The sequence below is a fragment of the Topomyia yanbarensis genome, chromosome 3 (assembly GCF_030247195.1).
Source record: "Topomyia yanbarensis strain Yona2022 chromosome 3, ASM3024719v1, whole genome shotgun sequence".
In the NCBI taxonomy this organism is placed as follows: domain Eukaryota; kingdom Metazoa; phylum Arthropoda; class Insecta; order Diptera; family Culicidae; genus Topomyia; species Topomyia yanbarensis.
In genome coordinates this window covers 22,287,674-22,310,871 of record NC_080672.1, presented here as the reverse complement: position 1 = coordinate 22,310,871, position 23,198 = coordinate 22,287,674, and the positions used below count along the sequence as shown (strand labels likewise).

At 38.4% G+C, this 23,198-nt stretch overlaps 1 protein-coding gene across 1 annotated transcript; it reads left to right on the top strand.

The window, feature by feature from the left end:
* Positions 1-614: 614 nt before the first annotated feature.
* Positions 615-19,410, top strand: LOC131686827 (major facilitator superfamily domain-containing protein 8-like). The gene is made up of 4 exons (XM_058970822.1): positions 615-954; positions 1,021-1,676; positions 19,059-19,156; positions 19,403-19,410. The coding sequence occupies exons 1-4, from the start codon at positions 772-774 to the stop codon at positions 19,408-19,410; spliced, it is 945 nt and encodes a 314-aa protein (XP_058826805.1). The 5' UTR covers positions 615-771.
* The last annotated feature ends 3,788 nt before the right edge of the window (positions 19,411-23,198 follow it).

Here is a 23,198-nt window from a genome sequence, read left to right as displayed (position 1 = left end):
TTCTCTCGTTTGAAAAACGTTCTAAGGATGAAACAAAGGTAATAATTAATTTCATAAAAATACCTGAAACAAATTACGCATCGATATTTCGAAAGACCATCAACCGGCGAACACCTTCTTCAGTTACGTTCTTGTCTAGCTGATTCCAGCAATTTTGCAACCGATTAATTAACCCAGAGACTCCTCAAATCTTGCATCGCGCCCGAACTCGTCATTTTTTAATCGAATTCCTATTCCTACTGACAATCTCTCTCCTCCTACAACACTTGTGAAGTGCATAGTAGTGTGTACGGCCTCTATCAAAACAGTGTCGGACTAACATCCCTGCCTTTTCCTGCTGCAATTCATGTTCGGGCAAAATGTGCTGTTTCTGGTGAGTAAATAATTAGCATCGTTGGATACGTGATAAAAATATCGGTGTTCCGGGCCGAACAAAGAGTTCAATAACATTGTTTGATTACGCAATGCCAAATTCAATTTTATACAATCTTTAAATACATGCATGGGACAAACTCCCGTGTGAAACCACTGGAAACTATTTTTAAACGAATTATCGCCGCTCGAAAGAACTATTCGAGCGGATACAGAGATATTTTTCGGTGATAAATAACGGTTGATTACCAATCAAAACAATAATTGTTAATTTCCATAGAATCGCTAATTACATGCGCCAGCGAACTGCTGTCTAGAGGGATTCATCCATTCCAGAAATAAGGCGGACTCCGAGCTGCTAGTATCTATCGTTACAAGTATTTCAATTGTCTTATTATAATGGGTGTTTTTGGAAAGATTTTCGGCTTGCAACAACCGGAACGTGATCGTTTGCGGGGTTTGGAGACGGAAGCTGAATACCGGGAACGATGGATTTCGATACGCGTAATGTACTTCACTGCTTTTCTAGTGTATATATCGTTCGGAATCGTGGCGACTTGTTTGTGGCCATACTTGAAAACTGTAAGAAGTGTCACTCCGAGATTAATATTCTGGTCTAGAAATTCATTTCAATATTGATGATTGCAGCTGGATCCGGATGCTGGAAAGATTTTTCTGGCATACCTGTTTGCTGTGCCATCAATTTTGCAGCTGGTGGGTAGTCCTATTTTGGGCTGGTGGAGTAACCGACTACCATCAGTAAGGACGCTGATAATACCTTTTTTGGTAGCCTTCGTCGTTGGTCAAGCGTTGTACGCACTAGCCGATGAGTTCCCAGTTCACCGAAAGTATGTGCTCTTAGTTTCTCGGGTGCTGGTAGGAATATCCTTGATAACGTGCTCCATCTACCGATCGTACATTTCTGCAGCTACCACCGTTGAAGAGAGAACCAAAACCACTTGTTATCTATCGTTAGCTCATACGGCTGGTTTTTTGTGCGCATCAGTGCTACAACCAATCTTCTCGACTTTGGGTGAAGAAGGTTTTCGCATTCCGGGATTGTTCCGCATCAACATGCATACCGCGGTTGGATGGTTTTGCGCTCTGTTGGGATGTATTAACCTGATCCTGATGATGCCATGTATCTTCAAAGATCACAACATAGCACTGAAGGAGGCGATGTACGATGGGGATTCGCTGCAATCGAAGAGTTGTTGGAAGTCTTTGCAACTGAGATATCTGCCGATAATCCAAATGTGTGTGGCTTTCGCCCTACTGATGTTTATCTACGCAGCCTATCAGACGTGAGTATATAGTAGTGCTGTTTTAGTATTTCTCGTGTTGTTGTCCTCGCATTGGTTATTACAGCTGATAAATTTCAAAACTTCATTATCATGAAAATCATAAGTTATTGAACCGTTATGGAGAAGCTCCTTGATTCATTTATATTTTTATGAGACCTTTAATATATTCGAACGTTACTTGACGAATTCCATTTGACGTAGTCGTCTCAAATATCAAGTAAGAAATGTAATACACGAGAGCAAAATTCAAATATTTTTGTTGTTATAGGATGGTTACGCAATCATTTTGAAAATCGATAAACTAATGATTGCATGCCGACGCGATAACCGATTTAATATGACCGACGAAATCTATTGAAAACGGTCGGTCAGATTTACACAGATTGAATCTGGCGACTAGCTGAATATTGTTCAGGGATGGAACCTAACTTAATGGGCCGACCGACGAAATTTTGCTTTGAATTGATTCAAAATTACTTAAATTTGCAGTTTTAGATCAATAGTGACTAACCAGAGTCGATGTTCGAGTGTGCTGAAAATGGAATATTAAATGGTTTCAATTTTTATTGAAGAATAGTTGCAATGCGAAGAGGAAAAGTTATCGAACATTTGCAAAAAACATAGAGCAGATCAATATCCACAAAGCATACAAAATAATTGTCACGTGAGATGAGCGGTTTAAATGACGGGAACCTTGTCACATGTTCTCTTGGTTCTTTATGGGACGGGTAGTGATTGTTGTATTAATTAGATAAATTAAGCCTTTTCACGCTGTGTTCTTGTTTGATATGTACATGTTCGTTGACAACGTAATAATGTATGGTTTCAATTTTGTTGAATAATAGCTGCCCTTCACGCGCAAATTTGGTTTTGCCCAATTTTCTTCTTAGTGGAGGAAAATTTCATTCGAATTTTGGGGAGAAATTTAGCATAGAGCCCCGAAATATAAAAAAAATTACGCAAGATGACCGTCCTAAATGAAGAGAACCATGCCACGTGTTTTCTTGGATTCATATGGGAAGCAATTTTCACGCTGTGTTCTTTTTTTCTTGTCTTCTGACCTATATTTAATGGAACTTGCTCGTAGTGTTTAGTTCGTTTCGACTAAACTTTTTGAATCTGGTAAAATCTCTTGGGCATCTAGTGGAAGTAGATATTCAACCAATCAGTGCTACATTGTTAACCCATTGTTATCCGTAGTACATTTGTAGTTTTAATGGCATTCCACGAAATCCTGTAAAATTTATTAGCAGAATACGCTGCAGCGTGTACAGTACGTAGGCGATTTTTTGTACAGCTGGTGTAACTGAGTCATATAACTGTGACAAAAAATTTCAAACGGGCCACCCAAATTAGGTGAAATCTCAATTTCGATGGAAGATCTAATTTTTTATAGCATTTGGCATCGTAAGACCAAATCCAGATGGGTTAATCGAAAAAAAAATTGACCCTAAGATTGACATTTGAATTTTTTTATTATTAAAAAAATACTACGGGCGGTCTAATTGAACTATTTTAATGAACTAACCAGCAATAAAATTGTCGTAAGACACAGACTGTTCGTGATTTTTTGCGTTCTGAAAAGTTACTATTTTGAATATTTTTTAACCAATTGTTTATAACAAAATGAAATAAAAAGGTGTTCTTCGCCTCTTCTTTGTTAAAAAAATCATATATAATAGGGGAATCCGGGGCTATTAAGACCGTGGGGGTAATTCGGACTCCATCGCACAGTGGTCGGAAACGCCAAAAACGTAAACTTAATTCACTAGAGGCCAAACCATCGAATATATTTACAGGGTGTCTTTGTTTGTATGAATATTTCCCACAAACTGATAACAATTGAAATTAGGCATGGCTTACTATGATCGAACTAAAAAAATAAACTTTTTATACTGACGACGTAGAAAGTTAGTGTCTTCGACAAAGTTTTAGAAATGCTCATAGTGAAGAATATTGTTGAAGAAGCTTGTAGGACTAAAGGTTATCGAATTATAAGGCGTTTTCTATGGCAACCCCCTTAAATCTAGTTTTTTTTTAATATAACTTTGTTCATTGTGACTTTTCGTATGTTGTTCAAGACAAATGTGTAGGTATCAAAACTACATAATATTGTCGAAGACTGTATGTAAAAATACTCATTCGTTTCAAAGTTATTGAAGATTTTTACATTTTTTTACGCCAACTTCAACTACGTATAAGAAAGAAAGGTGCAAACCAAAATGCACAAACAGGCACTTTTTTAACTGTTTAAACTGTGCACAATAAAGCTAAGAATGTTTGGTGCATGGCACTCTATAACCCTATGAATAGGGTAAGCTTACTTTATCATGTTTTTTGACTTTTTCCATCCAAAAATCAGCAAAAAAAATTTTTTTCTATTTTTTCCGTAAAATTTAGTAATTAATGGTATGACATTCTTTTGTGAGCATAAATTCATTATGACATGTCTATTTGAGTATATATTAGTTTGGGATCTCCAATGATATTAAAAACTTCACATTTTTGCTCCCACGTTTTTAAAAATCTGAACTATTCAGGTATAAGTTGAAATAATACTTGAAATTGATGCAAATGATCTAAGGGGAATTCACATGGGTGGTGACCAGTGAGGGGAGAGGATGTAACCCCTCCACGCACTCCCCTAGCTACGCCTCTGTTAAAATCTAAAGAAACTTTATGCCAGTCTAAAAAAAATTTCCGGTGTTGACGATTTTTAGAGTGATTGCATATCCTTTCTAAAGAAGAAAGGCGAAAAATTTCTGAAAGGCGAAAATTTCTGTGTGGTCGCACTCTAAAACCCGTAACTGCGGAACCGGAAGTCCGATCGACAAAAAATTCAATTGCAGCTTATGGGTGCGTTATACCGTTCATTTGAAATTAAGTTTGAGCTATTCGGCTCAGCCATCTCTGAGGAAAATGAGTGAATTTAGAAAATACATACTCACACACATACATACATTTACTGATCTCGACGAACTAAGTCGAATGGGATATGACACACGGCCCTCCGGGATGGGATTAAGTTGACAGTTTTAAGAGCGATTGCATATCATTTCTACATGAGAAAGGTCTGAATTGCCCCGTAGAGTCCGCATTACCCCTACATGGCAAAAGGATGAAAAAAGGTAGAGTTTTGCAAATCGTCGCCTAGCGCTGCCATGCAGTGGTGCAAATGAACTTTTATGGCACCAAAATGTAGCAGAGGTTTCAAACTAATAATTAGGACCTTTGACCAATAATTTTTTTCACATCTAAAAGGGCGATTTGATTAGGTAGGTCCAAATAAACAATGAAAAAGGTATTGCTCTTATTTTATTAAAAAAATAGTTTTCTCATGTCCAGTGTGTGCTTTTCAAAACTGGTTGTATTCTTTTTGAATAAAATCTTTGCGCAGCCATTTACTGATTAGTCGGTTTGGTGTCATACAAACTATTTAAATAATCCTGTAGGTTGATAACTTGTGCTCAGTTCATATTACGAGCAGTCGCACGTTGTAGAAGATTGTAGTTCGTGGTGAAGCATTTTTGTATTCGTGGCGAGGTACATTAGAACAATGAACAGCATTAGGGTTTGTAAACAAACTGTATTGGTAGTATGATTGGATTGAAAAATGTTAAGCCTCCCAATAAACAAGTGCAAAACTACTATTAACGCGTTTTCTATAACAAAAACCCGACCGCAACAACAATTGAATGGCTGGCATCCAAAAGGGGCTGCTGACCCACATTTTGCATTTTTTACAGGAAGTGGAAAAAACTTCCACATTTCCAAATTAGCATCATTTTTATTGTATTTTTGTATTTCGAGGGGGCACCTAGCGTCCAAAAGGGGTAACACACAATTCACACGTTCCTTATCTTTCGTTTTAGAGTTATGATGTCTTTGGCAAAGTGGTCGCATGGCATCTGGCGCTTTATTTCATCATTTCATATTAGTCTGGAATTCAGTCGCTAGGGCGGCGCTGTTATAAACTTTTTAATGGGACGAGTAGAAAGATGGTGTCTACGACAAAGTTGTATTTCAGGTAATTATAAGTATTTGTTCTGAAGATGCTAACTTTGTAGGTCTCACAAGTTTTGAAATATGGCGCGTTTTAGAAAAATAATCTGTAAGTAAATTTTTTAAACAAAATATACTCTATCTTCAAACATACAAGACCTACAAAGTTAGCATCTTCAGAAGATATATTTATAAGTATGGTACCTACAACTTTCTCGAAGATACCACATTTCTATCTAGCTTTATTAAAAATTTGATATCAGCGCCGCCTGAGAGATTGAATTCCGAACATAAAGCGCTAGGTGCCATACGGCAACTTTTTCCGAAGACACCTTAGCTCGATAATGAAAGATAATAATTGATTCCACTTATTTTTTAATTTTCTGACTACAATGTACCGTTTTTCTCTTGATCCCTTATTGCGCGGGCAGCTTTCAATGTAGAGACATGAGACATGCACTGGAATTTTCGAAAGATTATGCTCAACAATATAAATTCGTGCAAGAAATATATATTATATAGAAAATAGCTGTACATAGCAAGGAGCGCATTCAGCTAAAAAAAGTATTATATCATGTCCACCGATATGTGAGCTACAACATAACATTTACTGATGACGAATCGATAGACTACTTTTTCTTAAAACCCCGGAAAACGAACGATAAAACTCGAGTGGGGTTAGCCCCTTTGGGACGCCAGCCATTCAATTATCGTTTGACCGGCTGTCTGTGGTTTAGCATTGGAAGGTTGTTTGTCAGTGTGTGTTGTATGGTAGATCCACCATCATTAGCAGTTTTAGCGAATGGTTCATCGCTGTGAGCCGTCTGGTTGTAGAACTTGCACGTGGGCGTCTGCACAGGGTATGTGAATAGGGTTTTTTGAATGTAGGTGATAACTTCAGCAAATTTACATTCGAAGGTCAAGAAAGATGAAATAGGTTGCTGCAGCTGCATTCTAACCATACGAGCCCCTTTAAGAATGTCGGGGAAAAGTTTCTTCGGATCTCATTTGTAACGGATTTCGCTTCTCCGTATTTTGACATGAATTTTTTTAATGAACTCGGAGCTGGTGTGCGGTGTTAAATCATGCGGGCGAATTTCAGTAAAATCCTTATCAATATAAACGAGGATCTTGGTTTTAATGTCGTCGTATGTTATGTAGCATATTATACACAATACAGAGGAGTTCTGTATGACCCAAGAAACTGAGCGTGATCAGTACTACATATTTTTGTATGATGTAGTTGGCAGTGGTGAATCCAGGTGGAGGGTCCTGGGCGTCCAGACCCCTCCCGATTTTTTTAACTTGTTGAGAAAATTTAAAAAGGTTTCTATTTTAATTCGTTATAAACTCAAAATCATTCCAAACCAGACTCAACCACCAAAACTAATTTAAATTAATTGAGGTTATTACATATTGTGTATGTACAATGAACTTTTCTAAATCAAAATTTCGAACCCCCCTCGGAAATTTTTCCCTCGGAGTTTTTCTGATACTGATCTGTAACTGATCTATTAATCGGGATCCCGTAGTAGTCAAATTACAACAATATCAAATACCTGCATGAAAATGCTCTAATCGAGAAAGTTCAGGGAAAAAATACACAGAATTGAAATTAGATGAAAAAGGTCGTTTTATATCGAAATTCACTTTCGCCATTTTGTTTTGCAAGTTTCATAACATCACACTGACGACGTGACGAAAATTGATAGGCCCAAAGAAGTGTAAATTAGTTTTCTTTGATAGGTTGAATCTGTTTTCCGAACGATAAGAAAGCATAAGACATGATTGGAACATTGAAATAATTTTATAGCTTGTAAGGAATAGGACTCGCCTGTAGCTGGAAACTATACACTAGCACATTAGCGTTTGACGTATTATATCCTTCAATTAAACATGATAATCCAGCCAAAATATTGTTTTTTATGCAAGCACTTTTGCGTCTTATTTCAACTCAGTCTATTTTGGACGACTGTCCTTGAAAATCACACAGAGCTGGTTTCCAACCGGTTTCACATCAGCTGTAATTTTTCACTGATCCCGCGAAGACGTCAACTTCGACGTCATAGCGGTAATCATTCACACGAAACTGCACGAGCCAACCATAACATAACATCACTCACAATTTTCTTGTTAGCCCGTAAACGAAGATCACGAACGGTTGCACCATTCGGTTTGACTTTGTCGTTTGTTATGAATGCTGCTATCAGTAAGAACAAGATGTCTAAACCACTCGGATGATGAAATGTTGGAATTTGGGAACGATGGCTATTAACTGGGCTAAAAGTACAAGGACAGCAATTTACAAAATCTCAGTATAGACACTGTCAAAGATGTGTTAAGGTTCTTGACCTCGAACTGGACCACTGCCAAAGATCGTACACCCAAGGAACAGTAAGCGCGCTTCGGATTCTGCCGACAAAGATTAAGCCGCGTAAACATTGGTCAGATCAATTTAGCTTGTCACATCACATCATCTCGTCGGAACACAATAAAATCGTACTGCAATGTGTTAAATACCATGTAAACATTTTGTCATGGGTATCCACGTGCATTAAACTTGAAAAGAATGGCTACACCGATGTTGTCATGAGTATATACCTACTCACAGTCGGTCGGCTTCCATTCACTTCCACACACTAATGGGTTATCGGATGACAAATGGCGATTGACTCCTAATCTGGAATGGAACTTTTATTGCCACCGAAGCTCTAATTGGGTACCTGTGGTATGAAAAGTCTTTCACGCCGAATTTTTCCCATCAGAGTAAGTGCTGGCTCTGATCTGGTAACATCCAGCACTGGAAGTGTGTCGCAATCAGAGGATCCTGCCAGGATGAGACTTTTCGAGTGTTTCGCGTTACGACAGCCTGAAAGTGATCGTTTGCGGGGTTTAGAGACGGAAGCTGAATACCGAGAACGATGGATTTCCATTCGAGCAATGTACTTCACAGCATTTCTGGTGTATGTGGGATTCGGTATTGCAGCGACTTGTATGTGGCCTTACCTGAACACAGTGAGAATAGTTTTGAATTATTACTTAGTTGGATTTTGGAATGCGTTAAAATATTGCAAATGATTGCAGCTGGATCCGGAAGCAGGGAAGGTATTTCTGTCATATCTGTTTGCTATGCCTTCTGTACTGCAGCTGGTGGGTAGTCCACTGTTTGGCTGGTGGAGTAATAGGCTATCGTCTGCAAGGTTTTTGATAATACCGTTTGTGACGGCTTTCATCGTTGGTCAAATACTGTACGCTTTGGCTGAGGAGATCCCAGTTCATCGAAAGTATGTGCTCTTGCTCTCGAGAGTGCTGATAGGAATATCCATGATATCCTGTACGATATATCGGTCATACACCTCAGCGGCCACCACTGTTGCAGAAAGAACCCGAACCACGTCATATCTATCGTTAGCCCATACATCCGGCTTGTTGAGTGCATCATTGTTACAACCGGTTCTATCTTCTTTTGGAGAAGAAGGTTTTCGGATTCCTGGATTGTTTCGTATCAATATGCACACGGCTGTTGGATGGTTTTGTGCTCTGCTGGGATGCATAAATCTGGCGCTAATGTTGCCATGCTTCTTCAAGGATCACAACATAGCACTGAAGGAAGCGTTGCATGATCAAAGTGTGATGTCAAGTAAAAATCGCAGGAGATCAATGGATCTACAGGGTCTTCCGGTTACGCTGATGTGTGTGGCATTCGCTTTACTGATGTTCGTTTATTCGGGGTTCCAAACGTAAGTACGACAGTACATAGTTCGCGTGGTTTTAGAAAAGGGCAGACAAACCCGCAGTAAAAATAAACTGCTCTCATCAAGAGAATACTTTTCACTTTTATGAAATGAAAATATTCGTAACAGTTTGTTCAAAATTCAAGCTCAAATCAACGTGTATTTTCATACATGGTTTATTGACTCTTTCCAAAAATCACGCGGGATATGTAGATATGAGCAGTATCACGCTTGTCTATCATTTTATTGCCATAATTGTCCATTGATATTCCATTATACTTTCGATTACTGTGCCCACAGTATACACGGATTATACATTTGGCGATGTGAATTATCAGTTTGGTAGTAAGTTTTTTGATGATATCAAGATAGTACGACGCATGTGATAATTGAAATGAAAATTACATTTGATGTAAACAACGTAGCGACCCATATTTTTTATCTCATAAATGAATTTTACATGATCTGATATGTAGAATAAACTGTCAAATTCGACTGCATAAACGATGGAATAACAAACGACACATATTTTTACATGTTCTTAAATGTGAATTGGGATCTACTTTTATATACATTATGGGAAACGTAAAGTTGCAAGGTTAATATTAAATTAAGTTAGATTCATTTTTGAAAAATATAATATACGTTGATATTCAATGAGAATAAGCGTGGAGAAGTTGAATTTGAATGTTTTGTGTTCAACTCGTCAGTAACGGACACCAACTTGCTGGCAGTTAGACGCCAGTTAGATATTTAATCCAAACTGTTCACACATGTGTGAACGCCTAAAGCAACTGGTTGGCACCAAGTGATGTCTCGGTTAGCCATGCACAGAAGCTTTGTGTCGCTGACGAGTATAGGGAAACGAACTATTGTATTTTGGCATTATAGTGGCAGTGATAAAATTATCTCAAGCCTGAACGCAGCCAGTGGAGCTAAAAATAGATAACGAGAGAGATTTGGCCAATCGAAGCAGGGCCGGCAGATCACGTGGGTAGTATAGGTTGTATTACCCACTCGAAAATAACCGAGGGGGTAAGTACCCACTCGAAAGTTTGGAACAATTCAAAACCCGAGATTAAACACGTATGTATCTCGCGCACAAAATTTATTCGTCTGAAATTCTCGATGCACAACAAATTCATTTTTTATTCTGATACCTATTTCTTCGCTTTACAATTCAGATTTCTTGAAAATAGGAGATAGGAGATAATGATTTGAATTTGCTTGAAATTTGAAATTATTTTTTTAATAATACTAAGGGGAATGCATTTTGATACATCTACATCTAAAAACAATGAAGTCATATCGATATAAACAAATATTAATGCAATTTCATTTAGACTAAAGGAAGTAGTTAGAAAGCTTTTTAAAGACTATAAATAGACCGTTTCAGGGAAAGTGAAGAGAGAGCGTTTAACAATGATAAGGAAAAGAAGAAAGCAAATTTGCAAATTTGCAAGCGGGATATGTCGAGAGACCTTGAGGAGTCTCTCCACAGTAGGAACACTTTCCATGATTCTCTCCGCATTTCCCCATCATGCCTTGTTTCTACAATGAGTAGCTGCAACGACGGCAGTTCATGCTTCGCGGTACAAAAAGACGAACAGGTAGACGAGCCCAAAGAACAATTTGCAAACCAATCCAGACTGAAGCAAAGGATTCTTGGAGGCGCCAGCCACACACTTCAGCAGCTCTTCGCAATCTTATTGGCTGCTTGAGGACATATCTTTTCTCAGTGTTCTCAGTTCAATAAAAAGGTAAATACTCACCGTACCTTTATTCCCACCGTTCCGGTCATTCTTTCTCGGTCTATTTTCCATTGGACACGTTTCTAATGTCAAAACAAGGAATATATGACTTTTTCATGCTTCCTGTTCATCCACATGGGATCAATCGATGTGTCTATCTTCCATTCGCCGCGTTACCCATTACCGTCTTTACGTATGAGCTCACAGCAGTTTCTTCAATATTTTATCATCAATTTGTTCAAATCAAACAAATTTAGTAAAAGTCGCCGAAGTGCATATTTTTTCAAATTTATTTTTGAAAATTTGGGAGAGCGGAAGGGTGATGTCTGTTGCAATGTGTCTGAACTCTTGCCAAAAATAATCGATCATTTAATGCAAGAGGTTTCTGTTTTGAGTGCTGGATTACTCGCAGTAGCAGTTGCTCTTGCTTTGACAGGTCATTCATTTTATAACAAAGATAAACAGACCAAGCACAATGAAAAAATCATTGGTTTTGGAAAATGATTTCTGGCGGCACGAAAACGTTGTTTTTGTACGAACCTTTCGCTTGGAGTCCACAAATAATGTGCACTTACCTAGGGTGACCATATGAGGCGAGTAAAAAACCAGGACAGTCGAAAGGGGACTGCCTCCCCGGTTACCTCAATCTCAATCGACCGTGCCTTCTCCACAGGTTTTCGACAGTTACAAAGTTCTTGGGTCTGGCAGGCGGAGCTTCGCCTGTTAAAAAGTTCTGTTGGTCTGGTAGGAAGAGCTTTACCAGAAAAATTTTCGTTGGAATTCGTATGGGTTGTATTGGTTTTCAGGGTTTGAGTTGTTTGTGGGACCAACGGGTCACGATCCTGTATTGGTATTTTTGTCATTTACTTTATTGTCCGGAGTTCTGGCAGTTGATTGGTAAGTAGCAGGCGCATCACAATGATCGGACACGCTGTGTGTAGATTCTGTTGCTCCAGCATTCGTTGGTGGCTGAGCTGCAACTCCGGTTGTTGGTGATTTAGTTGATGCTGTTGGGTTTGCTCGCAGTTAATGTTGTTTCATTAGAGGTTTTCGCACATGGTTTGGCACGTAGGGATTTGTCCTTCATATGTGCACAGCATGATTTGAGATTTGCTTACAGCTTCTATTTCGTATTGAATGTTCAGGTATGATGGACTAACTCGCATTCTCACGATACGAACACCATTGGATATACCTGAAAAAATGTTTCTCCAGGTTTCAAACTTTCACCATTACGTACTCCGACATGATGGTTGTAGTGAATTTATTGGTAGTACGCGGGGATAGATCGCGCAGACGCACATCAGTCTTAACATCGTCAATCTAAACGGGTATTTTGATTCTAACATTATCATGCGCAACGACGTGTTGCATGTTGTTTCGCATAGCCAAACTTTTCACCATGGCCAAAGTTATAAATGCTATCAGTACCGCATTACGAGTATTGATTGTTCCACTTCGCGAACACAAGGGCGGATTGGACTAACGACTACCGTTGTACCAAAGATTGTTCAAATTTTGCTGCTGAGTTTCAATCATTTTTAAATAAACGATCGATACCGCATCGATGAAAATATCGGTGCTTTATTGTTTACATTGGCTTGAGACAACTGTTATTTTTCAATTGCTTTGCTGGCGCGGTACATGTAGACAGCAGACTGGATGTAGAAACGTTCGTTTGATTCACTGCACTGTTAACAAGCAGAATGATTTTAGCTTCCGATCCCATTGAGATGGAAAAATATAGTGATTAGGAACTTGCCCGATCAGAATTAAATAACAAGATTATAACAGAACACATTTTTTGTAACATATTGTGTTGTAAATTAGGTCTCGTTAGTAGTTAAAATAACAGGAATTTATAACAAGTAACAAAGCGAGATATAGTTTTGAAATATTTCTGTTATGTGTTTCTGATCGGGTGCTTTGACCCTTAAGGGATTCCATAATCACCAGCTCTAGAGAGCGCTCAATGAAGTTATTCCACGATAGTTATTGATGTTTTGTCATTTTCCTTTTTATGAAGTGGATTTCCGGTAAAACGAAAAACTACCACTAGCAAGAGACATTAAAAAAGGCATCGGATGGTACAATTGGGAGATTCGAGTATATTAAGTTTTGTTTTCGTACTCTGGAGCAGCGAAAACTCAATAATTTGAAATATAACGGGTGTTCAATAAAAAAATAAGAATGATTACAATACCTTTTTGTAATTAAAGTAAAGAGAGTAAATTTATTCTCTCTAAGACAATTGCTCTCTGGACTCCCTAGAAATGAGTGGCATGTTTCTTTTCGCTCGGGTGCTGTCAGTTCAATCGAAGATGGCGTCGAAACAGTAAGCACTCCGCAAGCGTGTTGTACGGTTTTACGAAACGCATGGCTATCGTGAAAAAAAGTTTACGGTAGACCACTTTCGTGACGAAAACGTTTACCGGATCCTGGCATCCCTGAGCGTGGAGCGACACGCCGGTTGCGAAGAAGAAGAAGAAAGCATTGAAAAAAACTTGTCGACTACAAGGACGGAACAAGTTTGCGTGACGCCGGCCGAAAATATCACTGCTCCCATACCTTGATTCACCGAACCCTCAAGATGCAGGCCATTTTCTGTCGGAAGAAGACTCGTTCCCCCGAGTACACGGTCGAGCAGCTAGCGATCGTAAAATCGCATTGCCGGTGGATGACGAAGAACTACCACGAGACGTTGTTCATGCTGGACGACGAAAGTTACTTTCCGCTCTCGAAGACCCACAGCTACTATTCCAGCGACAAGTCGGCCACAACCCCCGAAGTAAAATATAAGTTTATGCATAACTTTGAAAAAAAGTTTTGCTCAGTCGCGGCAGCACTGCCAAGTCGGTTGGTTGCGTTGTAATTTCATCTACAATTTTATATATTTTCAAGTAGTAGGATTAATAATCTCATGGTGGAAATAACTTAAGATCAATCTTTGAAGTGCATTAGTTGTGTAGAAGCCCAAGAATTAGCAAAAATTTGATTATGCAAAGCAGGAAAAGTATTTTTTGTGTCGTGAAAAAAGTCTTGCTAAGCGGCGCATTTTGGAGTGTGTGTGTCTGCAACAAGAACGATGATACGCTCTGATAGTGTTAGAGAAAAAATGTTCGGAGAAGAAAAGGCAAAGTCACTTCATTACCGTTGATGTGCTTGTGTGTGTTTGGTCTTGCAGGGTGCGTGGCTTGTGAGCCAGTTGTGCTTAGTTTCAAATACGCAACCAAAATGGAATCGTATCATAATACATCTCGTGGTGTGAGGATATCACCAGGAGAGCGAATAGGTGGTAGTGAATCTTCCAATTGAACGGCGTTTTGCCTCTAAGCTCTCAAGCCACAGATAGAAAGGAATCCGGAATGCATCAAAAGACCAAAGGAAGTATATTTTATTTATCTTGTTTTGATTTGTGAGTACGTGTGAGTAAAACAATCTGGTTACGGAGACACAAGCAGGCGAGTTGGCATGGTAGCTACCACAACTATGCAGCGCGCATGTATTTAATCAATGCACTCTATCATTAGTATGGTATAGTTTTGTTTATCGTCCGGCTGGTAATTGCACGCCATTGTAAGCGGCTTATGGTTTTTCAAATCTGCATTTATTATTCTTTTGACCATTACGGCATCCACTTTAATATATATTGTAGTTCTGTGCTTGCTGGTTATGCTTGTCCACTACAGAGACACGGCGCTCGTGAGAACTGGATGAGTGCTGAGTGTGTGCGCTGCAGCACTCGCTCATTCTCCACTACCCAGATGTACGCACAGCCTATGATCGGAGAGATTGGTGGTGGTGTTGGGGTAGGTGGTTATCTACGTGGTATACAGGGTGACCAGATTATTTTTATTCAGTATTGATAGACTCACCCAAAGTTCATCGATTTCGTTCCCATATTTATTGATTTACTTTTAGCCCAATAATTAAATGTTTTCAATTCATTGATAGTAGTAAGTAAGTAAGTAACTTTCTTCATGTTCATAGCATTATTATAGCTTGACTTTCGGCGAGCGGGTTGGAGTAAGCCGGAAAGTAGAATGCTCTTTTCCATTGTTTGCATACTCTAAATGTCTAGCTCTAGGACTGGTGCTAGGCGGTCATCATTATGTGTTATATTGTATTATATGATACTATTATTTATTATATCATAGTATAGTATATTATATTGTATTCTATTATATTGTAATATATTATACTGTATTACAGTAGGATTCCGTTTTTGGCAACAATTTAATTTTTTTTTCAACTTGCTTTCGTTACACCGTTCGTTCCGCTCCTTTTGAATTGCGTGAGCGCTGTGACGTCGACCCATTGTGTTTCTTGATTGTTTAAGTATTTTTGGTTGCCAACATTGGCAAACCGTGTGTTCTGCCACATATGTATGTGCCACATTGGAGTGCGCATACTTGTCAGGCATAGTTACTACACGCAGAAATTTATTTGTGCATCGATAACATACTTTTATATCTGCCTCTCGTTTCTTCTGCTGTGAATTTTATCCATTGGACATATTCGGTCTGTCCACTCATTGAATGTTTACTGGAATTATGTGCACGAGGGTGCATAAGGGTCACAGCAGTGGAAGGAGCGGAAGGGTGTGAATTTTGTTTTATACTTGACAAAAGAAAGTCTGCTGCATTTGTAGTTGGGTTGAGTGGCAGTATTCTAACTATTTGAAGACTTTTTTTTCAATGGGTGCAGTCTGCGAAGGAGAGCCTCTCTTTGTTTACCTTCTCTTCCGCGAATTACTCGGTCACCTTTCTGATTTCCCGTCAACTGCATGCATAATAAGCTAGTAAAAACTATGGTCTTTCGAAACATACCGATAAATTGTTAAAAAGTTTTGTAGTTGCGCGGTAATAATCGAAAGAGAGAGAGAGCGAAAGAGGAGGGCTCTCATTTGCAGATTGGACCTAATGAAAGAAGTCTTCATTTCTTCTTTTCAATAGCTGGCCTTTGGAAAACTTTCGAACAATTAGGTACTCAGTGCAAATCGAAAGACTGTGAGCCCGGTTGTCATAATGTGCAAGGAGTTGAGCAGTTGACATGAAATCGTGAGTTATTAGCGGAAAAGACGGTAGACGTACACTACCGGTCAAAAGTTTAAGTTAATGTTAATGTAAAATTCAAAAAGCGTTGGGTTTATTCATTTATTGTTATTAATTATTATTATTTATAATTATTTTCTACGATAGACACATAAAATATGTAGTTTTTTCACTTTTCAATAATGAGGATTAGGTCAATTGAACATTGTAATAAAGAAAAATATTTAAAAAAAAACAATTTAGAATATAATTTTTAGAGTGAGCTCTCGCAACACTAAGATGTTACGCGTATTGTGTTCGACGCATCAAAAGAATACATCCTGTCAAAAAATGTTTGTGCGTCACGCGTCACCCGAAGACGTCAAACTTCCTCCTACATTCTGATCAGTAGCGTGTAGCATCATGATATAGTCAAGATGCACGTGCTTGACAAAGTCTACTGAGAAACCTACTCAATTATGTAAGCAGGTGAACTTAAGCTTTTGGCTTTTCAATTTAAAAAGCAGGTGAACTTAAGCTTTTGCCGGTAGTGCATTGTTGGAAATTGAATATTATTCGTATTTTTTCCTTTAATATAGCATTTCTAAAATTCTTGATAATAAATTCCTTATTATGATGTAATTTTCATTCCACGGTTACATTGTTCTAATCATATTGTTAATTTTATTCTTCGTGTAATTATTATGTATTGTTACGTTCTTTTGATGCTATGTATAGTATATACAGTGAAGGTCCTGTTTTATCAGCCCCGATTGTTGCATACCCTCGATTTTGTTAGCTTTTTGACTCTATTTTGACGACCTCATAAAAAATTTGTGTGATGGGCTCTAGCAGACAAACCTAGACTAATTTGAATATCGATTTTTTTTTCTTTTCTTTCAATTTTTGCGCTGAAAAATCCTCTCTAATGCAGACTTTATGGCTGGGGACAATAAGAACTTTACCTTTCATACAGCGATACGTGAAAGTCATTTGATAACATTATTTTATCTTTGCTTTTTTCATTTCCTATGTCGACTAGTATGTAGTCACATTTTTCGTTTTTTTGCCTTTAATCAACTAGAGATTACAAAGTAGGGAATGTTATGAAAATTCAGAGCCATAATACTCTTTGATCTTTGTTGTTAAACGCATCTGCAGCCCCCGAAGTATTCTATGCACTGATGGTCCTTATACCAGCATCATCATCGTTATTTCACGGGTCTAAAAAAGAATATTTTGATAGCCTCTGTTTATTAAAAAAAATATGCTGCTATTTAACTAATGCACCCATTTTGGCAGCATAAAATACACCAAAAGGCAGAATAAACGGCTCTTCACTGTACATTGTTATGTAGAATCAACATTTAATTTTCCAGATCATTGCAGGCAGTAGTTTTATATATTCCAAACACATTTATACCTATCATATTATATGCACTATTTATTTATTATATGTATTATGTCCAATAGGCTGTGCGTATGAATAAAACGTGAAATTTTACAACAATTTGTTATGAGCGCTGTATTCAACTTATTCTTCTAGGTATTATTTTCAACCAAATTTCTTGCATGCAGTATATTTTGTAACAGTATAACCTCTATATTCGTGTAAAACCCTGATGTCTATTTAATCATACATATAATGTTCATTAATTTCATTATATTCCCAATTGAAGACTTATTATATTATATTTTGTTATATTATATTACATTACATTACATTATATTAGATTATATTATACTGTATTGTATTACAAAGTATTATATTGCCTTATGTTATATTATATTATACAAAATATTGACTATTTTAATTACTAAACTATGGTCATGAAATATTTATAATCGTTTGGTTACGCTTATGAGTTTGTGATGTTGAGCTATAATGTAAGAGGCTGCATAAGGAGAGATGGACAAAACAACATAGCTTGGCTCATGCGGGCAGGATAGCCATTACAAAATCGGCAGCTAGGCGGGTAATGAGCCAAGGTTTTCAATGTCTACACTTCATCAGCCGTAAATACACCAGGAGAGTGATAAAAACGGGTCTTTACTGTACTGGTATTATTTATTTCCAGCAACACATGGATTGTCTCTATCATCACAATATTATCCCTTTGATTTCATTATTCATTATATGCACTATATTGTTTTATATTGCTCATTAACATAATTAAATTCATGGTATACGTTATATTAATAGCATGTTATATGATATTCATAATGAATCATAATTTCCATTACATACATTATCCTGATAACATGTATTGCTGTAAACACACTATATAACAATTGAATGCTGGGAAGGGATGGGAGCAACAGGGTATCATACGAATTGAGGACTGGACGAGGGAACGTGGATAGCCAGCCCAAGTCACTTGAAGGAAACTTGTTTTTTTCAGAAGGTCTTATATGAGTTTGACGCACCCTTCTCAAAACAAACCATCAGGTGGGTAAAGCATGTATAGCGAAATTGTTTACCTTTTGACTAGAATATTATTGTTGGAAGGGACTCTTTCCTACTTTTTCCCCTGCGGGGTGTGCGTAAGTGTCTTTGCTTACGGGCCCGTCCAACCCTTTTTGATTTCCCTTTAGTAACAGCAATAATGTGAAGGTTTCACGATAAACTATTTCGGGGCTACTGTAAGTCTACCCACATTCACTGGAAAAACCTTGAGCTGATGGTGGCTTCAAATCACATCACATCATCAATCACATCACAACTTTGAAAAAAAGTTTTGCTGTACCACCATATCGGACAGAGAAATTTCAAAGCCATGGTTCAAGCCTAGTGGTCTGGCCATCAATCAACAAGTGTATCAGGAGGAGTGTCTTGAGAAAATTCTTCTGCCTCTCTTAAAGGAGCATCATGCGGATGGGAAGTACGTCTTCTGGCCGGACAAGTCGTCTTCCCATTATGCCAAGAAGACGCTGGAGTATCTTGAGTAGAAAACGACAACGCACGTGTCGAAAGAAAGGAACCCGACCAACTTGCCCCAGTGCCGTCCCATTGGGGTTCCCTCAGTGCCCTAGTGTACAAAAATAATTGGTGGTCAAGGATTCGAAGCAGTTGACCACCAGGATCCGGAATAGTATCCAAAAGACGGACGTCAGTGCCGTCCAGCGCTCTTGTCAGAGCATCGCGACTAAGTTGCGTCGTATGGCTGACTAGGGCCCCTTCTCTAATATTCATTGATTCATTTTAGAAGAATAAACATTATTTCTCATTTTAATTGAACACGCGTTATTAGGAGAAAAACCAGGACAAATTAAGCTTTTTACTCAACTTCCCAGGACACCAGGACAGTCAATGAAAAACCAGGACATGTCCTGGGAAACCAGGACGTATGGTCACCCTAACTTACCCCGTAAGTCACACAAATACCGTTCGTAGTCGTAGCATGCGATGCCGTCTTTTTAAAATATTGTTATTAAATCATATGCTGTCGATATTAGTCAATAAATGGATAACATAAAAAATTGGCTTTCGTTGGAACAACCAGAAAAAGATCGTTCGCTCGGTTTGGAAACGGAAGCCGAATACCGGCAACGGTGGATTTCGATTCGCGTAATGTATTTTACCGCGTATTTGGTATATTTTGCGTTCGGAATCATTTCCACTTGCCTGTGGCCATATTTTAGATCAGTGAGATTATTTCATATGAAGAAATTACTGTCGGAAATATTAAAACATAGGTATTCTCTTTCAGCTGGATCCAGCCGCTGCGAAGTATTTTCTAACTTATCTGATGTCGATGCCCTCCGTGCTCCAGCTGGTGCTAAGTCCATCGCTCGGTTGGTGGAGTAATAGGGTTCGTTCGGTCCGTATAGTGTTTATCCCTTTGCTGGTGTTTTTTATACTTGGTTGGTTAGTGTACGTGGCCGCTGACGAAGTTCCAGAGAAGCAAAAATATGTACTGTTGTTTTCTCGGGTGTTTGTAGGAATATCCATGGTAAGCTGTGCAATCTATCGGTCCTACATATCTGCAGCTACCACCCTTGCGGAGAGAACGTCTACCGTATGCCATTTGGCGCTCGCCCAGGGTGTCGGTTTGGTAAACGCAACCGTCTTTCAATCTATTGTGTCTTTCTTGGGCGAAGAAGGATTCCGTGTTCTAGGACTTTTTCGTGTTAACATGCATACTGCTGTCGGATGGTTCTTTGTTCTGCTTGGTTTTATCAATATCATCTTATTACTGCCATTCGTCTTCGAGGATCATAATATAACAATAAAAGAAGCAGCGAAAAGTCAGGAGGCTTCCAGTATGCATCCTGAGGAAGTTCCAATCCAATCGATGTTGGGAATAAACCTGATGTGTTTGGCCTTTGGATTAGTGATGCTAATTTATTCGGCCTTACAAACGTGAGTAATGCTGCTAAGGATCAATCTCTAATCCACACATACAACATAAAACAATCATACATCATCATAATTGCTGTGAGTTGTCGGCAATATTTGATATAGTTCTGATAATTGATTATACCGTTATTATTATTGCACATCGCATATTGGACACATGTGCAATGATTCATATTAAAATGATTTAATGAACGACTTCGAGATGTGGAATATCAACAAGGAATTTTCACATTTGAGCATAGAGTGTTAAAATATCCTTGGGCTTGAATGTTGGTTGGACATCACTAACGTATTTGTGCAATAATTGGGCCATAACAGGCATATTTTTTCGAACTTGAAATATATTCAAAATCATTTCCACCTACACCTCATGACGACATTTGTGCTGCATATGACGCTCAAAAAATCTATTTTCTTTTAAGTTTTCAATCATTTCTGAAGTCCAAAATACCACACCAAGCAAGCAAAAGTGAAAATAGACCGGCTTGTGCTTGCGTCAGCAAATGTGAGTTTGGATAGCGAAGACGTCTTTTACGTGGCGCATGTTCAATATGATAGCGGACTAAGTCCACTTTCACACAAATCATTGAAATGCTCTTTTCAAGCTAGATTACAGAGGTCATCCTGTACATTTAATAATACGTAATTGGTCAATGGTCATTATGTTATCGAGAATAACGATGTAAAGTACACCAGCGCAAGTTCAGCGAACTGGTCTTCGGCTACAAGCAGAGCCTGAAAAGTTATACCCTACTAACACTTGGGTGTACTCTTACTATCACAGTACTAGTACATATCTCGAACCGGACTACATATGTTTTGTTTTTGTTTTAACGCTTTCTTCCGAAGTGGAACCATTCTCTCCCTGCTCGACTTGTATGGTCTTGGTGTTCACTACTGCGTTGCAACTCCACACGGGTTGATCGAAAACCTTTTGGAGTACTCGACTTTAAATCATGCGGTAATACAGAGCGGTTTACATTGTGCTCTACCAAAAGTGTGTCATAATAGAGAAGATCAATGGAAGTTTTGGAAAAGTGGTTTGCTCTGGAACAACCAGAAAGTGATCGTTTACTTGGTTTAGAGACGGCAACCGAGTATCGGCAACGATGGATTTCGATTCGAGTGATATACTTCACTGCATATTTGGTATATTTGGCATTCGGGATCATTGCAACTTGCCTGTGGCCATATTTGAGAACTGTAAGCAATTTTCGTAGGAAATTTGTATCGGTTGGAAAGTGTATAAATGTTTACTATTCCAGTTGGATCCAGAGGCTGGAAAAATATTTCTGGCATATCTGATGTCTGTGCCTTCAGTGCTACAGCTGGTACTAAGTCCAATATTGGGCTGGTGGAGTAATAAGGTTAGCTCCCTGCGGGTTGTGTTCATCCCGTTGCTGGTGTCCTTCGTAATTGGTCAAGTAGTGTACGCTATCGCTGATGAGATTCCAACAAATAGAAGATATGTGCTGCTATTATCGCGTATATTCATAGGAATATCCATGGTGGTCTGTGCAATCTATCGGTCCTACATGTCTGCGGCTACCACCGTTGCGGAAAGAACAAGAGCAACATCCTATCTGTCGTTGGCGCATACAACTGGTTTACTGAGCGCTTCCGTGTTTCAACCGATGATTTCGGCTTTCGGCGAGGAAGGATTCCGTGTTCTTGGTCTGTTTCGTCTCAACATGCACACGGCTGTAGGGTGGTTCTGTGCACTGCTGGGATGTGTCAATTTAATCCTAATGCTGCCATATTTCTTCCAAGACCATAACATCGCAATTAAGGAAGCAATGAAATGTCAACCGGTGGTGCAAAGCCAGGAAAAACCTAAAAAGTTGGATTTCAAATGTCTGTCAATCAGTCTCATGTGTGTGGCCTTCGCACTGCTGATGTTCCTCTATGCCGGCTATCAGACGTGAGTACATGGTTTATATTTTTCCGTTCTATCTCTAGCGTTTCAAAACAGGAACGCATATTGCACAATACACATATATGCCGTTGTTTAGGGTCGATGTATCAATGGCCTCATACTAAAAGAAAAAATAATGTTTAAAATAATGAAAAGATAATGATATTGTTATGTCATACGAAAGCGTCATCCCTATTTAGGGAAAAAATAATTAATTTCCACATTGTTTGTGAATTTATTTTCCAAACTAATAATGTTTAAATTACACCAAATTTTTTCCAAATAAATTTATTTAGGGCTAAATGCGGTAGTTAAATGAGACCGTTTGTTCTATTTTTACGATAAATTAAAAAACTAAAGTCTATTTCTGTCCATTAAGGTTTGTTGGTGCAGTTTGCTGCGGGGTGTTGAGATTTCTTTACTAGGCGGTGAAATATTTTCAGTGTCTGACTGGCATGTAACATTTTTCATTCAGATCATTTTGACACTTTCATCGCTAACAATTTTTTTTTCAAATGTCTAGACTTAACCTGGACGGACCTTAAGTTTTTGCTTCATAGCCTTTATTCATTCTATATTGAGTAAATAACAGTCACCTGTTTTGATTCTCTATTCCCGATCGTGTTTTTTGTGTGGCTAGCGATCTGTAGATGTGTCAAAATATGCCAGTTTTTTATTGAATCTGGAACCGTCTACCGACAAATCTACATTGACGAATACCTCCAAT

Coding starts and splice junctions, on each gene's coding strand:
- LOC131686827 (XM_058970822.1), top strand. CDS start 772: ATGGGTGTTTTTGGAAAGATTTTCGGCTTGCAACAACCGGAACGTGAT. Junction 955..1,020: donor TGTGGCCATACTTGAAAACT/GTAAGAAGTGTC, acceptor TGATGATTGCAG/CTGGATCCGGATGCTGGAAA. Junction 1,677..19,058: donor ATCTACGCAGCCTATCAGAC/GTGAGTATATAG, acceptor CCTCTCTTAAAG/GAGCATCATGCGGATGGGAA.